The sequence below is a fragment of the Pyricularia pennisetigena genome, chromosome 6 (assembly GCF_004337985.1).
Source record: "Pyricularia pennisetigena strain Br36 chromosome 6, whole genome shotgun sequence".
Taxonomy (NCBI): Eukaryota; Fungi; Ascomycota; class Sordariomycetes; order Magnaporthales; family Pyriculariaceae; genus Pyricularia; species Pyricularia pennisetigena.
The window spans coordinates 5,528,124-5,555,418 of NC_043744.1; the positions used below are offsets into that span (position 1 = coordinate 5,528,124).

Below are 27,295 nucleotides of genomic sequence, written 5' to 3' on the forward strand. Positions count from 1 at the left end.
TCGTGGTTCCGAATGCTCCCGCCCTTGTGTCTAGGCCGGGCGGCGTCAGCATTAAACACTAGACGGGCGAGTCTAGGCCGGGAGATCAGCGGTCTTGGTCGACCAAGAACAAAAAAAAAAATGCATTGCGCATACACGAGGGAGTGTATCTAAATATGAAGAGGAAAAAATGTTCGGGGTCTCTACTTTGGGTATCCCCTCCCAAAATCCCTCTTAGTCATGGTTAAACGAAAGAGGGAGAGAGTGTGAGAGAAAAAAAAAAAAAAGGGACGGAAAGCCAGAGATGCGACAATGGCAATTGGAACATGCTTGATGAGATAGATAACAATCTTGCATGAAGTGAAGCACGATTACCGTGTTGCTCCTGCTTCACAACTCGCTGTAGCGTTTTGTGCTTATCAGCTCAGTGAGCGGGGTTGGGGGCTGTAGCTGGAAAGGGATGGAGCAAAGGCTAACCGTGTTACACGACCGATTTGTCTCCATTATCGGCTGCATGCCTTACTCTGGATTGAATCCCAGCGGCCTGATGGGCTCTAGATAACAGCAGAATATTGAAGGATGAACTTTGTATCGAGCGGCTGGACGCATCACTGGGCCTGGATTAGGACAAGGGCAGGAAATGGGAAAAAAAGAAACAAAGCAAAACCAGCAAAGGCGACGCAAAGCAAGTCAGCCAGCCTCCCCGCCGACGCTCCAGGTACGAATTAAAATGGCCGAGACCGAGAGTTACCTTAATGCAACCCATATACTGTGCAATGTAGATAAGTCCCGACATGAATGTGATAAGCAATTCGACCAAAAAAAGAAACCAAACGAGAAAACAATAGTGTGACTCAAGCCATTGGGCAAACAAGTTACCTTGCTGGGCTTGGTATTTGGTATCGCTCCAGTCAGTAACCACGGCCGTACGGGGAGGATGCCTGACGTCACAGTTCCGTCGCCGAGGATAGACCCGGCCGGGCGGTTTGCCGTTGGTGTGGCCGAACATGTCCGAGGCCAGGTGGGACAAAGAAAAAATAAACTAAAAAAAAAAAAAAAAGGCTCGCTAGTTATTTGTTCTTAGTTTTGCTTGGATAATAAGTTAGCCGCGAGTTGGTACACACGAGGTTGGGAAAAGCATTGTCGGCCCGGCTTATCGTTTGTATTCCTTTGATGGCTGGGCTGGTTCTGGTGCCGCGCGACGAAACAAGTTTTAGACGGCTTTGCACAGCGTAAAAAGTCAAAACGCAGCCACACTATACGTGGTAGGTTGTTGCGATTGACTTTTTGTTATTTTTTTTTTTTTTTTTTGAATCCTTCAAAAGTGATTGACTACCTATTTTCGACAGGGGAAGAGAGAACGCGAGCCGTCTCATTAGCGGTGGTAATTTTTTCGTCTTTCTCTGTTCGTTGGAGGAAGTCGGCAAGCCAAGGCCTCTGTTCGTCTAGCTTCAGCACGATGACCTCACCAGCACGACCTAGCACTCTGGCGGGAAATAACCGGAACTTGAACTAGACCCATCAAAAATCAGCTCGGATTGATATCTCGTAATAATTTACCATGAAAAAAAAAAAAGACTATTCATTCCCTCCCCGCCTAGGACATGCACATTCGGCTTGACTCTCGGATCCGGTCATGGACACGACCGCACTTCGGACGGAGGGGAACCGCTCGCGCGTCCAAATATTTGTGGTTCTTTTTTTGCCTGCTTGCTTGGCCTGGGCCTGCCTGCCTGTGCTGTGCCGCGCATGTCCTCTCAAAAAAGAATCCCCGCCGAGAGACCATGATCGCCACGCACGCACGTACGCACACATGCATGGGATTGTCAGCGCATCGGCAGTCTAGACGCAGTCCAAATGCGCATCCTGCAATGCAGTTGCAGGGGGGACAGGAGCAGATCTGGGGGGTATTGGTTAGGGCCAATGAGCGGGTTCCCCTGCACCTCATGGTTATTCGGGCGATTGTCCTGTAGCTGAATTCAACAATTTTTGAGACGAGAACGTCTTTTTGTCATTGTTGCAGTGGGCATCTTGCTTGCTTCGAACATGACAGACTTGATCGGTTACTCCTCAATCACCCATGTCTCGCCTCGCCTCGGTCTGCTTACGTTGTTTCTTTGCTCACGAGGTATCGCCACTGTCCTGCCACTGGGGCAACGAAAGAAGAAACAGTGGACTTTGCCTCGGCAGTGGCGCGGGGCAGGCTAACTTTGGGCTGGGCGGCTGTTTTCCCAGACAGTATCCATCCTCCTCTGCCGCATTTCACGATTGACGAGCATCAATCCCTGAAATTACCTGACGATTGAAACCCCAACGTCCAACTCGCCAAGGATAAACCCAATGGCCAGGGCAGGAAAGAGTCGGGCCCCTGGATGTTGGTTGGGCTGTCAAATTTGGACGTGGCGGGACTTGAATGAACCGTTTGCTTCAGGTGCAAAAACGAAAGTCGCAAGTATAGCTAATTGCAAGTTATTTCATGGAAAACCCGCCGGTGTCGAAATTTTTTTGTTTCTTAGCGCATCGGGGAAGTAGAGAAATGAAGTCAGAGACGATCACCAGCAAAAGTCACACTAACGGGGACAAGTTCGGGTAAACTAGAACCATGGCTCGAGGCTAGAAGAATTCCAAACCGTCGGTCGGTGGGACGGGCGCGGGGTGGACAAATTGGAAACGGCCAGAAGCTCATGGGCTGGTTGTTGCTTGGCAGTCAAGAGGAAGATAAACAAAAAAAAGTCTAATTACCGAACTGGATCATTTCCCGGGTTCGATTCGGAACCCTGCCCCTGGCAACGTAGTAGCCCTGGAGATGTGGAAAGTTCGGAAACACCCTGACACAGCCCAAAGTTCCGTTGCACAGGTGGGTGTGGTACTTTCCACAACATCCAAATCAATCCAACCTACGTATATTAATCGCAATCTGCCGAGATCAGCCCTTTGGAAAGAAAAAAAGAAAATATAAACCGGTTTTTCCATGAGTGTGCAACAGTGCATCCGCAGCCTCCGCAGCTATGTACACGACAACCCGAGATGCTGTGTTTCCGGTCATGTACACTCGGTAACAGATTGTTTAGTTACCCAGGGATGGGAGGGGTCGATGAACCATGATGGTGGGTTGCACAGCAGATGGAAAGAGATAGTGGTTGCCTCAAAAGTGATCAGTCGTTTTGCAAATGCGCGGATGGCGGCCGTCTGCCGTGGGGCTCCCAATTCATTCGTGCTGTCTAGAACAGCATTAACGCTGTATACCACGTACGGGCGATGGGGCGATGCACCACCGCACACCCCCCTTGGTTGAACAATCTAATCGAATTGAATTGAGTTGAGTTGGCCATCGGATGCCAATCCATCGTCCTATCTCTTCCGCACGCTCGGAGATCTGCAGGTCGATTTCAGAAGGACCCTCCCTATAAGCATCAGTTGTCGATCCGAAGCACAGCTCTGAGTAGGTACTCATAGCAATTAATTACAGACTTGGCCGATACAGCGTACCTGCTTCGCTGACTATGCACATAGCTTGCACAATATATACAGCATAGCGTCGTGTTTTGTTAGTCATCACTGCAACATCATATGAAGTGGTACTTGACCAAGGGATTAATTACTAACGATTAATTGCCAACGTGGTATGTAGGGTGAATATGCAAACACCCACCTACCTGTATTACATTTAGTATACAGTTTGTTTATGCCTTTTACCCTTGCAATACCTTGTTTAGATACCCTTGTGTGCCACCACCAGCCTCTTTCCCTCGCATCCAGCCTTAAGCCGCAAGGCAGTGATAGCGAGCCGTATGGATTGATTGTCCGTGGGTTTGTGTGGTTCGTCCGTCAAAACATATGTCGTGTCAGGGGATTTGATCGTCTTGCAGGCAAGAGCCAGTGACAGCCTCTCGAGGCTGTTTTCTTCTTTTTTTTATTTTTATTTTTCTTTTTTTTCTTCCTCTTTCAGTGGCAACTAAGCACAATTGCATAGGAATTGCATCTTTTCATATTGGTAAGAGACAGTCAAGCAATCTTTGAAACCAGCCCAGATTTGATTTGCAACCGAACTTGTGCTATCAAATATCCCCGTCTGATGATCTTCACCTCACCTAACTGTTAATCTTCCAGCCTCGTTCATGCCTTATGTTTTTGACAAAACTCGATAAGTAGTAAAAGTGGCAAGATAATAAGCTGTTAAAGACTATCTTTCGGACTATTGAAGTTTGACTTGTTAAATCCCGCAGCCAGTTAGGGTTGGTATATGAATCACCACAATTTTTAGAGTCAAAGTTGAGGCGTTCTTGAAACGACTTGTCTGACCGGCCTCTGGAGGTGCCTTTGTTTCCTTGACAGGTCCGCTAGGTGGACATGTTATACAATTCCCAGCTTAAGAAAGCATGTCGAGACGAGGTGATTATGGTCCGAGGTCTACGACGTAATTACCATATGTATGGAATGTTCCAAGCTGCACGGAAATCAACGTGGTCTTTTTTTTTTGGTGGTTTGTACCACTTATGGCGTGATTTTTGGAGTTTAGAACAAATGCGGCTGTGCAGGTCTGACAGCCAAAAAGTCGACGAATCAATGGTGTCGGAAACTTACTTCGTACATTAAAGTATTTGCCTACATGACAATGGCTTATTTCTAGTCCGTTTGATCTCGGGATGAATCCGGTCCAATGAAGCTCTCACGCGGCTTAGGGCACGTCCGCCCGAGTCGACGTTCGGAAGATGTCGGGGTCGAGGAGTGCGGGGATGCCGTGATAGCAACTGCTGTGGGGATGGTGCCTTTTTTTTTTTTTTTTGTTTCTGATTTGGCTTCTATGCCGCCTCCGTGGGCGCACGTCAAAGTTATTAATTGCCCATAAGGCTTTATTCCCGGAACTTAACATAGTGGATTTTGATTTAATACGCCAGCGATGCAAAGAGTGCTTTTGCCTGTGGGGACATGATAACCCCCGGCAATGAGATTCTAGTTCCAGTTGCGAATCATGCCGAAAGCGATTACTGCTACAAGCTATCAAGCGGGTCTAGAGAAAGGCGGATGATTATGAGATGGATTGAGGTGTTGTTATTCGTGTCACTGCGTGGACAATTAGTGATAGGATATGGCGAGCTCCAAGAAAGAGGGGTCAATTCCGACGACCAAGGAGGGGAAAGCCTAGCTCTTTAGACGAACATTCATCTATTCTACCTATAGGTCCCTATCTTGGCTTCACGACTGTCCTTTTCGAACTACTTCTACAATAGATGGAGGACTGGTGGGTTTTACATCTGAACCTTGGTCGAGGCATTTGAACAATTTTGCATTGGCATTAGTCTGGCATTGTGGACACATTTTTGTGGCTGCGATACATGATCTGGATCGTAGTTTTCTTTTTCTTGGAAGCGATGCTTATACAATCCCTCAGGGTCTTATTGTTGCACAGTGTAGCCCTAATATCTTGGGTCTCCCCCACAGGCTTATGAGGGAATATCACTAGTGTGGGGGGATTATGCTTCTCTGGTCCGTTTTTTGTTGGCTTCTTCTGCCAGCAACCACCCATGAATGATAGCCTTTTCAGCCCGTGGCGCTCTCATGACTTGTGTATGGTGATGCGGTGTTTTGTTGCTCTTCACCGCCACCACCACCACCTCCTTGCCCTGCTGGGTTGCCGTTGCCATCCTACCCTACAGTAGAAACCCTACGAAAATTTGAGAACAGGAAATAAAAATTCGTGTTACTGTAATACTATCCGCCTGACCTCACATCATCGACCGACCTTCAGGGGCAAAGATGATGATGACCACGTAGATCTTTTTGCTTCCCGTTCAAGCTGCTCGGGTGCCTACCCATCTCACGTTATCACCAACTTAACTTCTCACGGCTGAATTCAAAACGACATCACGAGAACAGCAGCTTGACCGGTCTGTTTGTACAACGTGGTGCTTCGGCCCCTTCTTCCGTGTGGCTTGTCTTAAACCATTGCTTGCCCTTGTCATTACAGCTAGGCATATATATATTTCCGTGCGGGACAACAAAACGATCGACAGGGTTTTATTCTTCCATAGCGTCCCTCACCATTGACCAGTCCTTGTCCGACCACCAGTTTTAAGGTGACAAGTGCAATTCGTTGCCCAACCAAAAGAAAAGTAGCACCGCATCAGCGTCTGCGCCTCACGGCATCTTGTCCGAAGGAGACACAAGAGGATAACCCCGTAAACGTTGCTCAAATTAGGATATCGGGAAATGTTTTGGAGACGATGGGGCTTCAAAGCAAAAAAACTGACCGGGCTCTAATTGTAAGGGACAATGCTGCTGTGCTGCCGTCCGCTCGTTTCGTCTTTGGTATCTCGGCCCAAGTGCGTGCATTGATTGTTTTTTTTTTTTTACTGTATTTTTGATGAAAATGTACATGTAATCTACTTTTCAGCTGTCCATCACTTTTTCGTACGACACCAGTGTATATCTTGCGCTGCTGCTTGTTTTTCTCCTGATCTGGCAGTCATTTCTTCTCCTGGAACTGAATGAGCTCTTGCATTAGATGGTTTTTTTACTCGATTTGGGGGAAAGGGTGGAGATCGATCAAGCACGCCGCGAGATGGCACACGCACGCACGCACTTATCTCTAGCAGTAGAGCTAGCCTCGTTACCCACTCTCCACGCACGCCCCGCTGCCATGCTCATCCAACAGATCAAACAGTTGTTTGCCTTTGGGTTTGGATAACGTGCTTCCCCGGCTGTGTGCCTCCGCTCTGCTTGGCTGGGTCTCGGTGTCCTTGTCCTTGCTACTATTATTACACTGTGTGCTGCAGATCCAAGCTTCGAGCGAGACTTCCAAATATTGGAGCCGTTTCCTCTCAATCCCTGGCTTTCCCACAATGATCTCGAGTGGGTAATATCGTATCAATTGTTTCCATAGCTCCTTTGAGCTGAAGCCTACTGCGAATTAAATTCAGCTAACAAACCTCACACGGCAAAGTCTATGTGGTTGGAGAGGACCCCGGTTCTGGGGAACTGAGACAGCCGCCCATCCCATGCCTTCCCCCACGGACGACTAGCATTCCTGTAGATGCTTTTGGAATAGTTTACGACTGAGGAATTGCATGCTTTGTTTGTATGATGCGCCTGCGCGGAAATGGGTTGTAGTGGCAGCAATGCAGGACAGAGACGCAGGCTAGAAGAAAATAGTAAAACAATAATTAAAACATCTGCCCGCCGCAACGCTAATCGGCTAGCAACTCGATTACGAAAGAGCCCGGCTGGAACATTCCAACCGCCCTGCTCTCGCTGGATCGCTCGCTGACTTGGTACAGCGGTCCTGTGCTGCCACGCACCACATCACACATCACGCATTACCACACCCCCATCCACAGCCGGATGTTGCACACCTACACCTCTTTTTTTTTCTTTTCTCGCTTTGGCCTTGACCGATGTTGTACTGCGCGATGTCGCTTTGCCCTGGCCAATCCGTCTCGCTCATTCCTCTCACGCGTTCTCATTGACCAATTTGCATCCTTGTTTTGGGTTGGTGCTGTGCTTTGCGTGTAATTTGACGCGATTGATCCGCCCGTTTTCTTTTGGTTTTTATTTTTTGTCCCGCCAGGTATGTGAGTTATCCGTAGATTCCGTAGATGCTCAAGTTACATGTACGGTTCATGCTCATAATTATCGTTTTGTAGAACTAGGTGCCTGGCTGGCCAAGGCGCCATTGCTCTCAAATCTTGCGTGGTAATCCCGGAAGTCTGCGTGCCTCCCTCCTCCCCCGCACCTGACTCGCCCAGCTTCCTTACTGCTCGCGCCCGTTATGCCCGTTTGGTTTTGGCTTTGGCCCTGTACTTCATCCTCAAACCGATGCAGCATCCCTACTTTGTTATGGTTCGCATTTGTGACAGAAATGGCGACCAAGATAGGGAGGAGCATCAGAAGTGAAAGCCCAACCAAACCAAATCAATCCAGACTTTGGAACTTTGCAGGTGCTGGCCGGGGGAGACTCTGTATAGTAATCTCCACTGACAGGGTCAACCGCCATAAAAACACACCAAACCGTAACTTGCCTTACTCTGCCTGCAATAGTAACTTTATAATAGTACTGTACTTGTAGATCGCCTTGGCTCCTTACGGCTACTCCCAGGGAGTTGGTCTAACACAAGAAACAACCCGACCAACCAGCAAAGGCTTCGAACAACAGCCGGCGTACCCAATGTTACCTATCTACTGTGAAATGGTTTGGCCTGTTATTTCCTCTTTCCTCTTTTGATGTAGCTACCCATCTTTATTTGGTCGCTGGCCTGTGTCCTGGCCATTTCATGCATGCTGCTATCTGCATCTCAAGTACCTACCTCTTGGGCAAGGCTCTTATCATCATCATCTTATTTATTCATTCAATCAATTGAGTCCCCGTCTCGATTCAACGCCATTTATTTCCTATCTTTTCCCCAAACTATATCTTTCCGTCGCATCACAGCGCTCTCTCATTTCCGGCGAGATAATCTGGGTCCTGGAATCCATTCTTTCTTTCTTTTCTTTCCCTTGACGCTGCCTTTTTCGTTGCTTCTTCCTCTCTCTCGATTGCTTCTCCTTTGCAGTTATTCCTAAAAAGGGCCAGGGCACTGGGTTCCAGGCACCCACAAACCCGGGCAAGCCGCCATAAGAACCCCACCACCCCCTTGCAACATTGCACGGACAGAAGGGAAGAAGCTAGCCAGCCCGCCCTTGCGCCCAGACCCCAGCACACACCGGGAAACAGGGACCAACCTTCCGGACACCCCATCATCGTCACCGCCTTTGTCGTGGGTGTAATAAGACCAAAAAAAAAAAAAAGAATTCCCTTCCGCCCCCCGGCCACCAAAAGTCACTCATTGCCTCCCGACTGCACCCCACAAGCAACCGAAGAACATCCAGAACAAATCTGGTGGAGCGCCTGGAGCAAACGAGACAGACCCCAGACCGGCGGTACCACTCGCACCCGCACCGCACGGATTTGGTTTTTTTTCTCCTCTCTTATACTATACCAACGCTCCCTCCCCATTTTCATCCGTCGATTCCTTGACTCGACAAATCACAGTTTCCTATCCTTGGGTACTTTTGTGCACACGGCTAATCACTAAAGAGATACTGCTTCTCTCCTACCGCCAATTTGCTACCGACCCAACTCGACTCACCCACACGCAGTCCATGAGGGGAAATAACACCGCTGCTGCACCCAATCAATCACTCATGAGCAGCCAGCCAAGCTGCCGCACCTACCGCGCATGACGTTGCGACATTGCACGCAGCAATCGCCCGTTCACCCTCGCCCGCTCCCTTGGCTCGACCTTGCTCACTCACCATGGCTGTCGTTTTGCAATCTGACGACAACAGTTATTTCCAGACTGGAGGTCTGAGGAGGTCACATTCACAACCCAAATTCGGTTCACAACATTCCTCGACTCCCTTCCGCCAGTCCACCTCGGCCTCACACATAGCCGACTCATACAGCCACCATATGAAGCACTCGACATCACCCACGTCGGTGGCGATCTTCTCGGATTCGGAAGACGACACAGAATTCTCGTTACCCAACTATGCAAGCAGCAACAGCGTCGTCACTGGCTACTCTTCCAGCGAACTGGACGACATGGAGGCACCATCAAGTCCAAGGACCGGCGACACGTCCAGCATAAACGACGACGACACAACTCCAACGGAGGACTCCTCGCATCCCATTACCCCGTCTGAGCACGCCGATGATGACCTGACTATGAGTCATCGTCCTAAGCAGCACGTTGATTATCTTTCTCACAACTGGCGAGAGGAGGACATTTGGGAATCCTGGAAGTATGTCGTGGCCAGGCGACAGGAATACGGAAACTCAGCACGCCTTGAGAATGCTTCTTGGAGGACGTGGATGAAGGCAAAAAACAACTTGCCCACCGTATCTCCGGAATCTGTTAATTGGTGCGTACTTTCGTGGATAGCGATTCCCTCTCCCTAATGAAGCTCCAAAAGAGCGCTGTGTCCGTTCTAACTCGGGCACAGGCTCAAGGACTGTGACGTGACATGGTTGTATGGCCCTCTGCAGATGGCCTCGAGTAGGTCTGACCCGGTCGAGATCTCACGCCGTCAGAGTGAGAGGCCCAAATCGACCACCACGGACAAGAAGCCTATCCTTAAGAAAAGAAGCATGTCGGAGGTTATGCTGCAGAGGTCGATATCGACGTCCTCTCTGGTCAGACAGGCAGCCGCTGCTGTGCAGGCGCAACAAAAAGAAGGCGTGCTGAGGCCGTCAGCCCGACCGAGGCTGGAAAGAGCAGCGACGGATTACATTACTTTGCCACTTTCTTCTAGGAATCTTAGCCCAGGAACTGCTGGGTCGAGCCACGCCGCCAGCAGTGCCTCGTCTCGACTTGAGTCGCCCTCTGGCGAGAGGAAACACATACATTTCAAAGAGGAGGTCGAGCAGTACATAGCGCTTGATGTCAGGGGCGACGACGATGATAACCTGGGTCATGTTGATGACAGTGACTCGGAGAACGAAGCACTCATGATGAGGCGTACCAAAATCAAGAAGAAGAGGCCTATTCTCCGTAGAACCGGAAGCTCGGGCCAGGCGGAGAAGACAATTGCGCCACTGCCTTCGACGACCCTCAAGTATACGGGCTGTGAGGGGGAGGACGATGCATCATCGGCTATGAGACATAGTTATCGGAGTCCGACATTGACACCCTCTTCGTCGCAGGAGACTTTGAGGCCAACCAAAAGGGGTGGCGATGAGTACGAGGACGATGAAGCCTCATGTTCTAAAACCAAGGGGAAGGGAAAGAAATCGACTGGATTTTCCTTCGCATCCGACAGTGAGGACGACGAAAGCGACGATGGAATGCCTACCATGGGCAAAGGCAAGGGCAAGCCAGCTCCCGCTGGCTCCGGACTGAAGCGTACCTCATCGTCCGGTGGCCTCACGAAGCGAACATCTTCATCAACCAACCTCGCTGCCGCCGCATCCTCCATGTCCGAATCGACAAGCAGCACTGGAGGCATGCGACGGACAGAATCCGGTATGTTAATGCCCTATGAGGAAGGGGACGACTCATGGGCGGCCCGGGATGGTGGAATTGTCGGACGGGTCATTGATACGTACAACACAGCACGAGATATTGCGCATGTCATTTGGAACGTTGGTTGGACAAAGTAGCCTTTTTTGTCTATTACTGAGAGCGAAGCGGGCGGTGCGCATTGCAAGGAGATTGTATTGGTTGCAAGGCTTGATTCTAATATCGGCCCGGCCAACTGTCGGGAACTTGCTTCCGAGGACGAGCTCCAACCGGCATCTATGCATGGCTGGCATATCACCCATTACAACATTTCAGTACCAGCAGCAAAGAAGCGAGGCCACTCTGGATGGGAATCTTGTCACGCAGGAACTGTACCAGGGGGCAGTGTGACCTCGATTGAAGATGCGAATTGAGCATCTATTCGCACACGAACATTCTTTAGGACGTCTGTCTTGGTAGACTTCAAAATCGTTAATCGGCCTCAAGTCGGCATCCCCGCTCGGATCTACCCTCTGGAAGGACATAGCATTCACGAATGCTCCTGTCGGCGACGAAAAACCATGTACGTGGCTTGTGTCAGGTCACACCAAGCCATGGTATCGACAAGCTCACGTACCAATTTGAACAATCTCTGAGCGATTGCGTGTTATTGCTCTACGAAGCATCACAACATGATTCATAATCGACCCCGACGAGGTCATTCAGCAAGCGAGCGACCTCCGTCTGTATGTTTTTTGTTTTATTATAATCGTGGGACGGATCCTTCATTCAAGCCTAGGGGGCATGGCTGCGGTGTTCCGGTCTTTTTTTCCTCTTTTGAGAAGTTGTCAACATGATCAACTGTTTGTCTTTTTTCAACCATATTTTTTATGGGCAACTAATGTTTCAGCCCTCACATTGTCTGTCATTTCCAAGACTTGTTGCGGAGGGCTTTCCATTTCAGGCGTTTCTTGTTCGGTTCTCGAGGGACGTGCAATACCCATTCCTATGCACAGGCACAATCAACGACCAAAGGTACCTGGGCGTCAGATGCATACAAAAAAAAGTTTCTGTTTCTTCTGCTTTTGTTTTGGGACTACGGGTTAAAAGTCACGGGGTATGTCTATTTCATTGGAATTTCTTCTTGTGCCGTCGGTTCGCCCTTTTGGGCAATATGTGGGCGTTTTGAGGATTTATAGAGAACAAGCGTTGAGTAGTAATATGGGAGGTTGCTACGGAGAAGCGGGCGAGCGATCGATCGGGAGACTGAGGAACATGAACAGTTGAATGGCGGAGCGGAAAGCGTGTATCTAGCAAAGATGAACATGAAAGCTGGTGAAGTAGCCGAGTTCCGAATTCGTACTATTGAGTGAAGAAGTAGAAGACCACTAACTGTGTATCTCCTTGTGTATCGTGGACAAGGACTCTGTCAGTGTTTGCCCAATGATATGCCAAATTGCGGCACAAAATCACTGCATCTCAATGTACAATGAATAAAACGAGTATGTGCTCTTACTACACAACTCGACACTCCACTAAACTACGCTTGGACAAAACTTGAGGTGCTTCAAACGGATAAGTATACATCTTGTTCTCTTGGATTACAAGTCGCAAGTCTCCCTCTCGTAGGGTTACCTGACGTGGTACAGGGTAAGTAAAATTTATGACATATGTCGGCCTCGTGCAAGCCCCTCGTTGCTGGGCGATAAGATAACAGGAAAAAAAAAGTTGGCGGAGTGAACTGCAACAAGGTCTCTCTATCGCGACGGGTGGATTGATGTTAGGCCTTCAGTGTATTTTTGGCTTAATACTGACGGACAAGAGCACAAGAACCTCCAAGAAACTCTGCTATATCCAGAGTAACTACAAAATAAGAGGAAAACAGGAAAGACCAGCTTAAAACTAACTACGACGGCGGCACCCCTCCGTGGGCCGCCCCGCGCCGAGAGATCAAGAGAGAAATCAAGAAGCAACGAGTAAATCCAATAACGAAAAAAAAAAAGAAAAAAGAGCCATGGCGCCGACGAGACCACATAACAAGAAGGCGCGCAGCCGGCAAAAAAACAGAAGCGGCGCCGCAGCCAACGGCGCTAACAACGCGCGGCGGGCTAAGCAGCTGCTGGCGGAGGCGACGGCGCTCCTGGAGCAGGGAGACGTGACGTCGGCGCTGCGGGTGGCCAAGGACGCAGTCGAGACGGCACCAGAGCGGCTCGAGGCCGAAGCGCGCACGCTCTTGGGCGAGGTCCTGCTCGAGGTTGGCGACAGCGATGCCGCCAGGACGCAGCTCCTCCAAGCCGCCGAGGTGGACGTCGAAGAGGACGCGGGCGAGTGGTGGGATGCGCTGATCCAGGGCGGCAGTGGCGCGGGCGCGGCAGGCGGGATCAACTTGGGTGCCAGGGCCGAGAAGTACCTCTGGCTCGCGCAGCTGAGCGAGGACGGCGGCGCGGACTCGGTCAGGTGGCTGGAGCGCGGCGCCGGAGTGCTGCGGGCCGCGCTGGCGAGCGTGGAGGAGCGGGGCGGGCGGGCGGCGGGGCTGACGGACGCGCAAAAGACACTGATCGACGAGGCGAGGAGGGACCTGAACAGGCGGCTGAGCAGCGCGCTCTGCGCCGTGGCCGAGGTCTACATGACGGACCTGAGCTGGGAGGCGGACGCGGAGCAGCGGTGCGAGGCGCTCATCACCGAGGCAACCATGCTGGCGCCAGACCTGGCGGACGCCTGGCAGACGGTGGCCAACGTCCGGATATCGCAGGGCAAGCCGGACGAGGCACGCACGGCGCTGACGCGGAGCATGGACCCCTGGTGGTCGGGCGAGGACGACGCAGCCGTGCCGCCGTTCCCTACGAGAGTCAGCCTCGTCAGGCTGCTGCTCGAAGTCGAGTGGGAGGACAGGGCTATTGAGGTCGCGGAGCGGCTGATCAAGGAGGACGATTCGAGCGTCGAGGTGCTGTACCTCGGCGGCTTTGGCCAGTTCCTGATCGGGGAGAAGCTCAAGGCCGCCACCGCCGCCAAGGACGACTGGAAGACCATCTGGGCGTCGGCTAGGCGGTGGCTGAAGCAGTGCTTGACGCTATTTGCCGCACAAGAATACGAGGACGATCGGCTAGGCCAGCATGCCCAGGAGTTGCTAGGCACGCTCAACAAAGAATTGGGAGAGGCGGCAGATGATGACGACGACGATGACGATGGCTGGGAGGACGATGATGACGAGGAGGGAGACGGAGACAAGGTCATGGGCTGAGATAAGAGTCGCCTAGCTGCCCAATTCTATGGACATTTAACATTAGGGTCTTGGAATTTCTTGCCCATAATCGACCTTACCGAGGGAATGGAGAAATCGCTTCGCGTTTGGAGTTTCAGGGAGGGTAAAAGAAAAGGGCGGACTAAGCGGCCGTCGTTGCGTATGAGCAGCCCATAATAGACAAATAGGGGCCAAACAAATACTTGTGATGGCTACCAGATTTGAGCGTCATGAGTGTTCTGACAAATACAAAAAGGACACAGCTGAAATCATATCAGGCCCCAACCCAAAACGCCTTTTCTACATGCAATTCCTACTAGAAACAGTCTCCCCGACATTCCTCCGTCATGCGGCGACCTTGAGCTTCTCCACCTCGGCCGTGGGCGCATCGTCGTCATCATCGTCCTCGACAACCTTGCCCATCAAGCCTTGCTGCCACAGCTGCTTCCCGGTCAGCTTTACGGGCTCCTTGATCTTTTGCTTCTTGAGCTCGGCCAACCTCTCCTCCTCCTCGCGCAGCCTCTGCTCCTCCATCTCCTTGAGGAACCCTGCCCTCCAGCGCATGAAGGACTCGGGGTTGACGGGCTCGCCCTGGAACTTTTTGTTCTCCTCGCGCTCGGCCTCCAGCGCCGCCTCCTCCTGCTCGCGGGCCTTGGCCTCGCGCCGGTCGACCACGAGCTGCTCCGCCGCCTCCTTGAGCGCCGACACCACCGTGAACACCATGGCCATGCCGAGGTTCTCGTTGATGGTCTCCTCGACCCCCGCCAGGAGTTGCGCCTTGTCTTCGGCCACGTTGAAGTAGGGGTGCGTCGAGGTGTTGTTTTGCGGCGCCGCGAGGTCGAGCCTCGGAGCCACGTCTGGGTACGCCTCTGGGTACTGGACCGTCAAGAGCATCACGGGCGGTTCAGACTCGGTGTCGTCTTCGGGGATGTCGAGGGTTATTGAGATGCGGAACTCGTTTTCGGTTATGTCTGTAGATGTGCGGAGAGATGGGCTTTGCTGTCAGCGCATCCTTTCTTTTTGAAGTGCTCTCAAAGTCGGCACCTTGCTATGGACGGGGAGCTTACCTGTGATTTCATCGGGAAAAATTGACTCGAGGACTTCCCTCTCTTCTATTTGGTCTTCGCGCCCCATTGTGGTTGTTGTGTATGTAGCTGTGCTGCTTCAATATCCAAGTCTATCGATTGCTTGTATTTGAATTTGCGCATACACTATCGTAGCTGTCACGAGGGTGTCCGTCTATTTGCAACCTCCCCCCGACGTCAATGTCAATAGCTCTCCGCGCGCGGTGCCAACGCGAGGGGCAGCCAATGGCGGGGCAGTGGGGTCGCAGAGATCCAATTCTCTTTCACCGCCCACTATAATGGGAAAGGGTCTGTTCTTATCGCGGTTGCCGATAACAAAAAAAATTCCTAGGTTGCTTTGCGACCCTTTTGAATTGGCGCTCGGGATTTGGGAGCGACAGTGGAAGGAAAAGACGGAAGAAAAGGTACTCAGGCAAAAAAAAAAGGTCGGCTCTGAGGCTTCTCGATACCCCCACAAACAAAATGGCCACCAAAAGCGTAAAGCTGGGCGACAAGAGGAAAAGCTCCTCGTCCGACAAGCCCCCCAAGGCGGAGAAGCCTGCGAAAAAGGCGCGGTCGGACAAGGAGACTTCGGCACCGGCCAAGCAGCGGATTACATCGAGCAGAAAGGCATTTGAAGCTGAGGGCGACTTGTCGGATGAGGATGACTTTGACGGGTTGTCATCGGAGGATGAGGAAGATGGTGGTGCCGATTTGAAGTCGGAAGATGACCACAAGCACAAGAAGCCCAAGCTGAGCTCAGGGACTTCTGACGGCAAAACCTTTGAACGCGGTAGGTTGTGATGTGTTGCGACGACCTATGTGCAGATTGTGAAGGGCCCCGCCAGTGACTATCATACTAACGCTTTGTCCAGGTCAAACTTCGAGAGAATCACATGCGCTCCAGAAGCAACTCGCCCAAGAGCGCAAGGCCGCCAAGCCCCTGGCCGACGAACTCGCCCGCACCAAGAAGCTCTGGGAGCGGCTGCGACGCAAATCACACGTGCCCAAGGAGGAGCGCCAGGGCCTCGTCGACGAGCTCTTCACCATCGTCACCGGGCGCATCCGGGACTTTGTGCTCAAGCACGATGCCGTGCGCGCCGTGCAGACGGCCATCAAGTACGCCACCATGGCCCAGCGGCGAGAGATTGCGCAGGAGCTCAAGGGAACCTTTGCACAGCTGGCCGAGAGCAGGTACGCCAAGTTCCTGATCGGCAAGCTGCTCGGTCACCAGGACGACGAGGTTCGGGATCTCATCGTCCCTGAGTTCTACGGCAAGGTCAAGAAGCTCATCAACCACCCCGAGGCCTCGTGGATTCTCGACGACATATATCGAGGTGTGGCCACGAAGGAGCAGAAGGATGTCCTTTTGAGGGAATGGTACGGTACCGAGTTTGCTCTGTTCAAGCCTGAAAATGGAGAGGCCGTCACAGCAGATCTGTCCAAGATTTTGAAGAACGAGCCGAGCAAGCGAGGGCCGATCCTCAAGTACCTCATTGGTATGATCAACAATCTGATCCAGAAGCAGATGACGGGCTTTACCATGCTCCACGACGCCATGCTGCAGTACTTTCTCTGTGTTCCGCCCGACACGGAGGAGCACAAGGAGTTTGTCGAGATTATCAAGGCCGACGACAATGGCGATCTGCTCAAGAACTTGGCATTCACCAGGTCTGGAGCCAGGCTCGTGTGTCTGCTTCTGGCATATGGCGGTGCCAAGGACAGGAAACAGATCCTCAAGACCTACAAGGACACCTTTGAGCTCATGTGCGGCGACAGGAATGCCCACGCCGTCATATTAACCGCGTTCGACGTCATCGACGATACCGTCTTGACGACCAAATCCATACTCCCCGAGATACTGGGCAAGAGTGAGGAGAAAGAGGCAGAAAACGTGTTTTTCTGTGTCAACAACCCAAATGCCAGGATCGTACTTCGCTACCCATTCGAGGGCACTTCCAAGTCGCTGTTCCCCCCAAGTCACTGGTCGGACCTGGCTCTGCTGAAGGAGGTGCACGGCATTCGCAAAAACACGTCCAAGAAGGACCCCGAAGTCCGTCGCAAGGAGATCGTTGCGGCAATGTCACCTGCTCTTTTGAGGGTCATCGCATCGTCTGCAAAAGACCTAATGTCCACATCGTTTGGATGCCAAATGATTACCGAGGTTCTCTTGTCTGCCGTTGGTGACAAGACGCAGGCGCTCAGTGCGGTGGCGGCGACGGCGGAGGGAGACCCCAACCAAGAACCCGAGGAGAACCCCGACAGCCTCGCACCGCCGAGGCCACACCCCGCTCGTGACCCGTTTGCCGCCAGGATGTACAAGACTCTGGTGTCGGGTGGCCACTACGACAAAGCCTCTGGAAAGGTCAAGGCCGCGGACCCGCCGTTGAACTTTGCCAACACTCTGTACGACGTGATTAAGAGCCATATCGTTGGGTGGGCGACGGGTCCCGGGTCGTTTGTGCCCGTGGGCCTGTTGGAGGCCGAGGATTTCGAGCCGCACAAGGCGGAGCTGGTCAAGACGCTCAAGAAGAACAAGAAGCTTCTGGAGAAGGCCTCGGTAGAAGAGACGGCCGAGCAAAAGGCCAAGAGGGAGGCGTTGGCTGCAGTCGATTCGGAGGAGGGGCAGGAGGTGGACAAGGCGGCGGCCAGGAAAGGGAGGAAGGATAAGAGGAAAGGTGCCAAAAAGGAATTGCTTATTGGGAATGCGGGTGCCAAGATTTTGTTGGAAAAGCTCTAGAGAGGTTGTTCATGTCTTTTTTTATGAGCGTGCATAGGTAACTCTTTGAAGATTTTGCACAAGTATGAAGTAATATCTCCAGGGGTGGCTTTTCAATGCAACAACGGGGTGCGGTATCTTGATGTTTGCATGCCAGCTATATTGCAAGCGATCTAATGTCAATATTGATCTTGTTTTTCCCAGTGTTAGGAGGGTCTTGGTGTGGTGTAATGTCTTTGGGTTGAAGATTTCCATGTGGCCACTTCTGCTCCTTTCCCAACAGTTTGTCGGCTTCCTAGGTATCTGTCTGACTCGAAATTCAGGAGATGACTTTTTCGAGCGTTCAATCTTTCATTTGATGCTAAACAATTGTTGTTTTTGCCAAAGTATAATATTTTGGGTATTTTGTAGTGATAATGAATATGCATATAACAATATTCTTGTACAACGACAGGTTCTTTTTTCTCTTTCTTTCTTTCTTTCTTTCTTTCTTTCTTTCTTTTTTCTCTCTGATATTATCAGACACATTTAACCAAACCGAATGGGTCTCATCTACTTGCCCGTTCTTTACACAAGTATGCTGCCGGCATAGATATATACTTTGGAATGCTCTCATCCAGCTATGTTTGGTCTATGTTTGAGCAGTCCGGAAGATGACGGAGAAGAATAGAGACTGGGCAGCCGAGTCTTTCTAACGTGCCACTTTCGGCGCTCCAATTATTCTGCTAACCGATCTTTGATCTGATTGTGCTTTATTTTTAACATGTTTTGTTACTTTGCACAAGGCCGAGGCCGTAGCTGCAAGCGGTTGCTGCTTCTATCACGTTTGTCAAGCAGGTTTTTTTTCTTTTCACCATTTACTTCGACAACGAGCTTTTCTGATCCAACTTGTCGTAGCAAGAAAGATGATACAGGATAATTCATTTGCCCTTTTAAATTCTGAGCAAAGACGGAGAATGTCTCAAAAGACTGCGCTCAAAGTGTATGCTACGCGACGCTCAAAATATCTCAACAGTGTTGCTCCAACTGGCCTGTTTATCTAGACTTTCCACCTTTAGAAGCTATCAAAGGGGGTTTTTGGTTGGGAGCTGAATGGTGGTTCACTTGAAGATTTTATCCATCGTAATCGGGCCGCCGGGGCTACACGCTCACAGGCATGTCTGAACTGATACGGTACACTCGGCACGTCATCTCACGGCACAAAGTCCCCTAGAAAGTAATGACCCGTAAGCTGGGATGTATAAAGGGACAACGCGAGCAACATAGAGCGCGTATAACACTTTTTTAAATTAGAGTGCCAAGTTGGTGAACTTCGGGGCACACAACTTGAGCAGTGACACGACCGACTTCTCCTCCCCATGATATAATTACTGCTAGTACTTTAGACTCCTCTCTGGTATGGGTTCGGCCGAGATCAAGAGGTCAAGGGCAAAAAGCGCTTTGGCGCCAGCAAATGTATACAGTTTGTAGATGGCCGGCCATTCAAATGCGTGGAGAAGCTCATTTCCATGACGGCATCTACTTACCCGCCCCTATAAGTCATGGTCGGCGCACAGGAGCAGCACGCCCGAGAGACTCGACATTTTCGCAACTATGATTACACCAAAACTTGCACTAGATATAATGAGCACATTTTGTATTTTCCGTACAAAGAAATGACCAGGAAAGGGGAATTAGAGAGAAAGGAAAGCCTTGGTTTGTTGGAGTTGTTTTCTAGATCTCCCTATCATTGGGCTTTTAAGCGTATACCAAGTTTTTTCTGATAGAGAAGTGGCGGATGTGCAATCCAGTCTCCCAGTCCGACATGACATCTTGATGAAAATAATCTAGTTCTGACGGTGACCTGCAAGCATTAGTGTTGGGCAACATAATCAGTTTGCCACGAACTGCAAGAATTCCTTTTTTTTTTTTTTTTTTTTTTTTTTTTTTTTTTTTTTTTATACTCGAGGTTGGTAATGCAAGCATCATGCATATCCCAAGTGATCCCGGCCAAATAGGATGGAATAAACACTACAAAACTAGACCTTGCTCCCTCATCTATCTCCCTTCTTTGTTTCTCTCATCGCATAGCAGACACAAGCAAACACATCTCAGCAACACCAGACAACTATCAGCCTCACTTGACATCCATCTCGCACTATCTTTTGAGCCACATATTGTCCAGACACATACATACGCATCAGCCTATTTTCGCTTCGAAGATCTATCAAGACCACTGCCCCTTCCTCTCCATTTCTTTCGCTTGTAAGTGTTGTCCTATTTGTTGTAACAGACAAGACTTTCACCATTCGAGAAAGACCAACTTGTCAACATCGACTCTATTTCTTTGGTCTCTGTTGTCCCTTCTTCAAGTCACACATAGTACAGCAACCACATATCCTCTTCACTCTCACATAACAGTCAGCTCATCGCCGCTGCCAGAAAGCCTTCAACCTGCAAACAAGTTCCACACTCCCGACACCAACCAACCACCACAATAAAACTGGCTACCTTGTCATCTCTCTCATAGTACTTACACCCACCATCCTGGCATACCGACAAACAAAACGCCTGGCTAACCTGAGAATCACGCTGAAAAAAAAAACAGTTAAAACGCAAATCCGACAAGATGGGCTGCTGCTTCTCGAGCGGAAAGGTGACGATCCCCACGGAGAAAACGATGGGGGGAGAGGGCCGCGAGGTCCGGGCTCGACACTGGCTCGAGCCCCAGTACGACGGCCGCGACCCCGAGGCCACGTACGCCGAGTTCCTGGAGCGGTTCGACGACGAGCAGGACGAGCGCTCCCGCCAGATGGAGATCAGGGACGGGCCGCGCTGGAAGACGTACCCGAACGGGGAGCGGCAGTACATCAACCGCACCCAGCCGAGGATCCGAGTCCGGCAGACTTATAAGAGCGAGGACTCGAGGATGAAGACGTACGACTAGGCTGGTCGCGGCGGAGGACGTCGGAAGGGCTTGGGGGTTTGGGGCGCTGGGGGAGATTTTGGGCGAAATCTGTTTTTCTTTTTGTTCTTTGTTTTTTGGGGGGGTTACAAGATTGCAAACTCGGACAGAGGCTGTGATATATTTGGGACTTTGCTTTATTTTTGGAAACTAATTTTCTTGGGTACCGCGTAATAAAATACCACAATTTAAATTCTAAAATCTCGTGATATGCGTTGCCCGTCATAAAACTGCGTGTTTAGTTCCCCCAGGTGAAATGCTATTCCAAGATATCTTGGGTATCTGAACATATAAGCCATGGCGTCGTTAAGAAATGTTGTATATCTGAATAGTCAAAGAGTGAATCGGCTTCTTCTTCTTCTTCTTCCTCGTGGGTTCTCGTCTCGTTACCCCAGATACTCATCTTCAAGCCCCAGTAGCTCGGTTGAGAAACAGTGGCGCGACTACAAATGGAATGAAATGGCATGTAGCCTTTCTTTGATAGCATCGATTTGGAGATGTATCCTTTGCGTGGAATCCAAGTCGGTCATACTAGGTCTACATGTAAATATCATGTTGTATCGCACAAATGTTAGAAGGCTTCCCTCCCCATAGCCGTCACTCCAAACTTGCCCTGCTTGAAGCTCTCATGGGCGTCAATGTTTACCGAAACAAGCAGAACAGGAAAAAGTGGCAGCGCAGGTCTGGCCGGCCCAATCTGGAGCCAAACCTGTCCCTTGTGCAGCTCATGGTCGATGGCGCGCAGATTTCACGTGGACTTCACGAGAGAGATGGCAAAATTACTGCAAGCCAAGACGGAGAAGCTACCTGGCAATTCTCGCAGATGCTGTCGGTATAATGATTTTGTTTTTTTTTTTTTCTGGGCTGTTGATGGGGAAACGAGTGGGCAAGGTATGTAGGGCAGGTTCAAAGGGGTGGCTGGTCACTGACCGGAATAGACAATTTCTTGCAAGCAGCTGCTGGTGTGACTATGTTAATTTTTTCTGAACTCTATTGTTGCAGAAACCACTACCGCAGACAGACGAAATGAGGCCCATTTACTCACCGAGATACCACAACACATGAAAGTTCTTGATACTGCTGCCCTTGTGGAAAGTGTGTCGATGTTTCCCTGCATCGTAACTACAGAAACGACTGCTGTAAAGAGGGCAAAAGGGTGGCTGGTCGCCGCTGAGATGGGAAACTATACGGGGCGCTACTGCTTCAAGAACATGCAGCAACTCGCCACAGCCGGGCTACTATGCTCATATGCACATATGCACACCTGCACAAAGGCTCAAGTTCCATCTCGAGACTGGGGAATTTGGCCTCGAGAAATTAATATATAACTCGGCCTTCCCCTCCCATGGTTCGACTCCCAGAAATCTCCCAGATCATCACACAACACATACACTGGAGCTCCTTGTATCTTTCAAGAAAAGATACAAACAACTTCAGTCACGCGGTCGACTGCCAGTCTTCGAGGTCAGCACTCTCCCGGCCTCCCCAGCTACCTTGTCCTGCGAGAAGACCTCGTAGGTCAAGAAGTTTTATAAAAAAAAAAAATAAAAAAAAACACCACCACCAGCACCAGTAAGCATTTCACCAGCCCACACTCTTCAATCTTGCTTCGATCCAACCCAGACGCATCGACTAACCAAAGCTGCTTACACAGCCGACAGGATGGGCTGCTGTTGCTCCAAGAGCAACGCCGACCCCAAAGGCAAGGGGAAGGCCAAGGCCGTGATGGTGGAGACCATCACGGAGAAGAAGCGGGTCGTGTACGACCCAAGCTCGGACTCGGGCGAGATGCCCGCCGAGGAGTTTTGGCCGCCCGCCGGCGAGGCCGGGCCTTCCGACTGGAGGGAGGCCCGAAGGAGGGAGAGGCGGCGGGTCCTGGAACAGGCCAACCGCCGCAAGCAGAACAAGAGCTCCCAGTACTAACGGGAGGCTTGCGGTCGGGTCGGGTCTTTCTTGTTGGGGCTGCTTTTTTTGTTTTGGGAGTTTTGGTTTCTGGGGTTGGAGTTTGGTTGATATGGACTTGTGACTCAAGATCCATAAGAGTAAAAGGGTTGTTTTGGGTTTGCAATTTTGGGTCTGCTTTTTTTTTTTCTTTTTTTTTTTTTTTCTGTAAGGGTTCATTTTCTTGGGTATCTTAGTTTCTCGGATCAAGACAAGTTTGATACGCCTCTAACACCTACCTGTTTATGATGTTGATGTCGTAGCCTATGATGTGTGAAAGCATCTACAAAGATTGCATCCTCGTAAACACGGTCCACTGGAGGCGACGCTGTCCACTAAGAGGGACTTGGATTATACTGATACTCCAGAAACAAATCAAGTGTAATGAATGAATAACCCATGACGTTCAAACAGCAGGTCGTCCCTATTAGGGGGTTTTGAATCCAGGCAAGCCAGGATCGTGCACACAAAATCTCAACACATTGGTTACAATAAACGTTTATACTTGTGCTTATTTTTTTTCTTTTCTTTTCTTTTCTTCCTTCTTTGACATGGAGTTTGGGGAATGCAACACAGTGTCTTTTGGATCGTCTCATACTCGTGCAGAATGATCAACTATCCATCCCCATAAGGCTGACCCAATGCTACAACCACTTTCAGATCAATGGGTAAAAGCTATGCTGTCACACTGTGAATTAACATCAAGCCAAAGTGCAGGGATTCAATCAACGTTGTTAGACGCCATTTTCTGCATAAAACATTGATTATATACTGCATGCTGCACGCTTATATCGCTGGATTTTTTTTCTTCTTCATGCATTAAACACAAACTCCCCCTTCTTCAACCCATCCGCCTCGGCCGTGACCACTATGCGCCCACCGCCCTCCTTGGCCCTGACGATGGCCAACGCCTTGGCCCGGAATGCCTTCCTGGTGTGGCTGGGGAACGGCACAAAGTCGGTCGGGTCGCCGTTGTCGGTCGAGACGATCTCGCCCGGGCCCGAGACGGAGAACGTGACCTCGGGCTCCGCGGTCGGCACCACGTCGCCCTGGTCGTCCGTGACGGCGACGCTGAGGAACGCGAGGTCGCTGCCGTCGGCCTGCAGCGTCTTTTGGTCCTTGTAGCTGGTCAGCGACAGCGTCGAGGCCGCGCCCGCGGTGCGCACCGTGGCGTTGGCCCAGGGCGCGCCGCCCTTGTACGTGGCGACGTGCACCTCGCCCGGCGCGTACGTCACCTCGTCCCATCGGAACCGGTACTCGTACTGCCCCCGCTTCTTGCGGCCCTGGCTCTCGCCGTTGACAAAGAGCTCGGCCTCGTCGCCCGACGAGAAGACGTGCACGGGCGTGACCTGGCCCTCGCGGCCCGCCCAGTTCCAGTGCGGCAGGATGTGCGCCATGGGTTTCGCCGCGGCCCAGCGCGCTTGGTACAGGTAGAAGCGGTCCTTGGGGAAGCCGGCGAGGTCGATGATGCCAAAGTAGGACGACCGCGACTCGTCGTCGTAGGGGGTGGGCTCGCCGATGTAGTCCCAGCCCGTCCAGACGAACTCGCCTCCGACGTATGGGAATTCGTCCTGGCCGGCAAAGACCTTGTCCGGGCTGGCACCCCATGAGACCGCGTGCAGCTCGTAGCTCGAGACTTGGCGCGTGTCGTTGATGACGCCGGCACCGGTGGTAATGTTGACGACGGCCGAGTTCTCAGATGGCACGGGGAACACATAGGTGCCGCGGGACGACACGGCCGACGACGACTCGCTCGAGTAGATCATCTTGTTGGGGAAGTTGGAGCGGAAGTTGGGGAACGACGGGCGCGAGCCGGTCTTGCCCTCGCCCTGGTAGTTGAGCCCGATGAGGTCGACGACCGCGGTGAATGGCGAGTTGGGGCCGGCGTTGTTCATGCCGACCGTGCTGGAGCGCGTGGCATCCTCCTCGTGCGCGATGCCAGCCAGGCGCTGGGCCGTGCGTTCCCCGCCCTCGATAGTCTGCTCCCGCACCTCGTTGCCGTAGCTCCATGCCCAGACCGAGGCGTGGTTGCGGTCGCGGCGCACAAACGCCCGCAGGTCCGGCTCGGACCAGTCGTCCCAGATGGTGGCAAAGTCATTGTCCACCTTGTGGTTCGCCCACGTGTCGAAGATCTCGTCGAGAACAAGCATGCCCATGTGGTCAGCCAGCTCGAGCAGCTCGGGCGCCGGTGGGTTGTGCGAAGTCCGCACCGCGTTGGTACCCATGTCCTGAAGCATCTCGAGCTGGCGCCTCGCCGCGGGCACGTGGAAGGCCGACCCGAGGCTGCCCAGATCATGGTGCTGGCAAACGCCCTGAAGGTAGACTCGCTTGCCGTTGACGTGGAGCCCTTCGTTGGTGTACTGCACGCTGCGGATACCAAACTTGGTCTTGTAAGTGTCGAGGAGCTCACCATCGGTAGAGTAAACACTTGTGACGGCTACGTGGAGGTTGGGAGTTTGGTCAGGCTTGGGTCCCCAAAGCGCCGGGTTGGAAACGGTCACGGTGCCGTTTGTCGAGCTGGATGAGCCGGCAGGCACTGTAACAGTGGCGTTGCCAAACGAGGCCACCTTGGCCCCGGGCTGGCCAGAGGCGTCAAGGACGTAAACATCTGTTGAGACGATGACCTGAGATTCTTGCTTGCTCGTGCTCTCTACAGTGACGGCAAGATCCACTGTAGCAGATCCTGAAGAGACGTCCTTGGTTTTGATGTAGGTTCCCCAGTGGCCGACGTGTGTAGGGTTGACCTTGGTGAGCCAGACATTTCCTAGGTGAAAAAAAAAGTTAGCCGGTATGTGTTCAACCAACAAATACATAGCAGCTAAAGCTTCAAACTCAGGCTGCCAAAAAAAAGAAAAATTCAACTTACTGTAGACGCCACCTCCCGGGTACCACCGGGACACGTTGATAGGCGAGTCAACCCTAATGGCCAGCTGGTTCTTCCCCTCCTTGAGGAAGGGCGTGAGCTCCAGCCGGTAGCTAGCATAGCCATAGGGCCAACCGCCTACGATCCTGCCATTCAGCCAGACGGTCGAGTAGCTCATGGCGCCGTCGACCTCTATGTAGATGGCCTTGCCGGCGTCCTCGGGCGCAAAGTCCAAATTCCGTCTGTACCAGCCGATGCCCTGGCTGGGCAGCCTTCCCTGGCCGCCGCCCACGGTGGGATTGGGACCCTCGTAGAAGGGGCCCTTGACGGCCCAGTCGTGGGGCAGGTTCACGGCCTCCCAGGCGGCGTCGTCAAACTCAGCCTTGGAGAACTCGGGCGGTGCCGGCTCGGAGCCCTGGTCGGGTCGTTGCACGTGCTTGGCCAGGTCGACCACAAAGTCGTTGGCCGCCGGCATGATGAAGGGCTTCAGCGAGGAGTAGGTCAACCCATCTGGGTTCGACGTGAAGCGCGTGAAGCGCCAACCGGCATTGAGGCTCTCTCGCGACCGCTGCTCCGCCGCGGCCGAGTCGGCCGTGAAGAACGCCAGGCCGAGGAGGAGGGCGCTTGCTAGTCGACCCATCTCGTCTGCTTGTTTCTCTCTTCTCTCGGGTATCCTCTACTGTTTTCGGCAGGAAGAGTGAGGTCTTGCCAGGGACAGAGGGCCATAAGGGAGATGGAAAGAAAGAGGATCCGACAAGAGCCGAAGAAGATGGGGACTTGACCGATAAAACAATACCCATCGACGTCACATGCCTTGCCTCCTCATGGACCACGCACGATTCGTTAAAATGACCTGCCTTACTCGGTATGTGAGCCTGTGATACCATGACGTTCGCAAGCGAGTGATCGGTTCATATTGTGCCGTCGTCCCCGCACATATTCGACGTAACCATCCACAACGCGCGGGGAAACCTGCCTTTGTTATCTTATTGCCCTGCGCGGAGGATACTACCCAACTTGAAATACGGCCTTGTTTTAACCGATGAATTCGCCGCCCATTGGAGCGCAAGAAGAGGAGATGGAGAAGGCTCATGAAGATCCGGCCCCATATTGAATGTAACACGTCATGCCGCCAGTGGGCAAAGGGCAAGAGTTGAAATTTCCGCTGTTTACCATCGCCAAAGAAACTTAGCATTGAATCGTGAAGTTCGGATGGGGACAACAACAGGGTAAAATGGGAACGTACCTGGGTTGGTAGGCAATGCTTCCTTGATCTCGAACCCGTGAGTAGGTATACACACCTTGATGGGACCTGCGCACGCAATTGAATGACCTCTGAAGTGCTTGGCAACAGGTAAAAGTCGCGCATGTCTGAGTAATAGTATCAAACGTCGGAGTCAGCATCGAGAAAATATGCCTTCCCTGTATAATAGCCGTGATTACGCTATCCGAGAGTAATGTGAAATAGCCCCATTGTTGGGATGCGGGGACATAATCGAGTACGAAGTTGGCTGATCTCAAGCTGTGTTAATTGTAAATTTCCTAGCCACGAATTAGAAGTTTGGACT

The 27,295-nt window shown here is 51.7% G+C and overlaps 8 protein-coding genes across 8 annotated transcripts; 5 read left to right on the forward strand and 3 right to left on the reverse strand.

Annotated features, from left to right (window-relative positions):
• Positions 1 to 6,237: 6,237 nt before the first annotated feature.
• PpBr36_05379 (uncharacterized protein) lies at positions 6,238 to 7,006 on the reverse strand. Its single transcript, XM_029892535.1, has 3 exons — positions 6,916 to 7,006; positions 6,598 to 6,718; positions 6,238 to 6,292 (listed from the first exon to the last, which is right to left on the reverse strand). The coding sequence occupies exons 1-2, from the start codon at positions 6,977 to 6,979 to the stop codon at positions 6,636 to 6,638; spliced, it is 147 nt and encodes a 48-aa protein (XP_029749992.1). The 5' UTR covers positions 6,980 to 7,006; the 3' UTR covers positions 6,238 to 6,292; positions 6,598 to 6,635.
• Positions 7,007 to 9,271: 2,265 nt separating this feature from the next.
• PpBr36_05380 (uncharacterized protein) lies at positions 9,272 to 11,366 on the forward strand (the record flags this gene model as incomplete). The annotated part of the gene is made up of 3 exons (XM_029892536.1): positions 9,272 to 9,879; positions 9,961 to 11,102; positions 11,185 to 11,366. The coding sequence occupies 3 exons, from the start codon at positions 9,272 to 9,274 to the stop codon at positions 11,364 to 11,366; spliced, it is 1,932 nt and encodes a 643-aa protein (XP_029749564.1).
• Positions 11,367 to 12,969: 1,603 nt separating this feature from the next.
• PpBr36_05381 (uncharacterized protein) lies at positions 12,970 to 14,196 on the forward strand (the record flags this gene model as incomplete). The annotated part of the gene is made up of 1 exon (XM_029892537.1): positions 12,970 to 14,196. The coding sequence occupies one exon, from the start codon at positions 12,970 to 12,972 to the stop codon at positions 14,194 to 14,196; it is 1,227 nt and encodes a 408-aa protein (XP_029749565.1).
• Positions 14,197 to 14,541: 345 nt separating this feature from the next.
• PpBr36_05382 (uncharacterized protein) lies at positions 14,542 to 15,330 on the reverse strand (the record flags this gene model as incomplete). The annotated part of the gene is made up of 2 exons (XM_029892538.1): positions 14,542 to 15,167; positions 15,264 to 15,330. The coding sequence occupies 2 exons, from the start codon at positions 15,328 to 15,330 to the stop codon at positions 14,542 to 14,544; spliced, it is 693 nt and encodes a 230-aa protein (XP_029749562.1).
• Positions 15,331 to 15,743: 413 nt separating this feature from the next.
• Positions 15,744 to 18,000, forward strand: PpBr36_05383 (uncharacterized protein; the record flags this gene model as incomplete). The annotated part of the gene is made up of 2 exons (XM_029892539.1): positions 15,744 to 16,053; positions 16,136 to 18,000. The coding sequence occupies 2 exons, from the start codon at positions 15,744 to 15,746 to the stop codon at positions 17,998 to 18,000; spliced, it is 2,175 nt and encodes a 724-aa protein (XP_029749563.1).
• A 2,587-nt stretch (positions 18,001 to 20,587) lies between these two features.
• On the forward strand, positions 20,588 to 20,905 carry PpBr36_05384 (uncharacterized protein; the record flags this gene model as incomplete). The annotated part of the gene is made up of 1 exon (XM_029892540.1): positions 20,588 to 20,905. The coding sequence occupies one exon, from the start codon at positions 20,588 to 20,590 to the stop codon at positions 20,903 to 20,905; it is 318 nt and encodes a 105-aa protein (XP_029749560.1).
• Positions 20,906 to 22,268: 1,363 nt separating this feature from the next.
• PpBr36_05385 (uncharacterized protein) lies at positions 22,269 to 22,846 on the forward strand (the record flags this gene model as incomplete). The annotated part of the gene is made up of 2 exons (XM_029892541.1): positions 22,269 to 22,387; positions 22,585 to 22,846. The coding sequence occupies 2 exons, from the start codon at positions 22,269 to 22,271 to the stop codon at positions 22,844 to 22,846; spliced, it is 381 nt and encodes a 126-aa protein (XP_029749561.1).
• Positions 22,847 to 23,676: 830 nt separating this feature from the next.
• Positions 23,677 to 26,367, reverse strand: PpBr36_05386 (uncharacterized protein; the record flags this gene model as incomplete). Its single annotated transcript, XM_029892542.1, has 2 exons — positions 23,677 to 25,628; positions 25,731 to 26,367. 2 exons carry the CDS (start codon positions 26,365 to 26,367, stop codon positions 23,677 to 23,679), a joined length of 2,589 nt encoding a protein of 862 aa, XP_029749558.1.
• Positions 26,368 to 27,295: the final 928 nt, after the last annotated feature.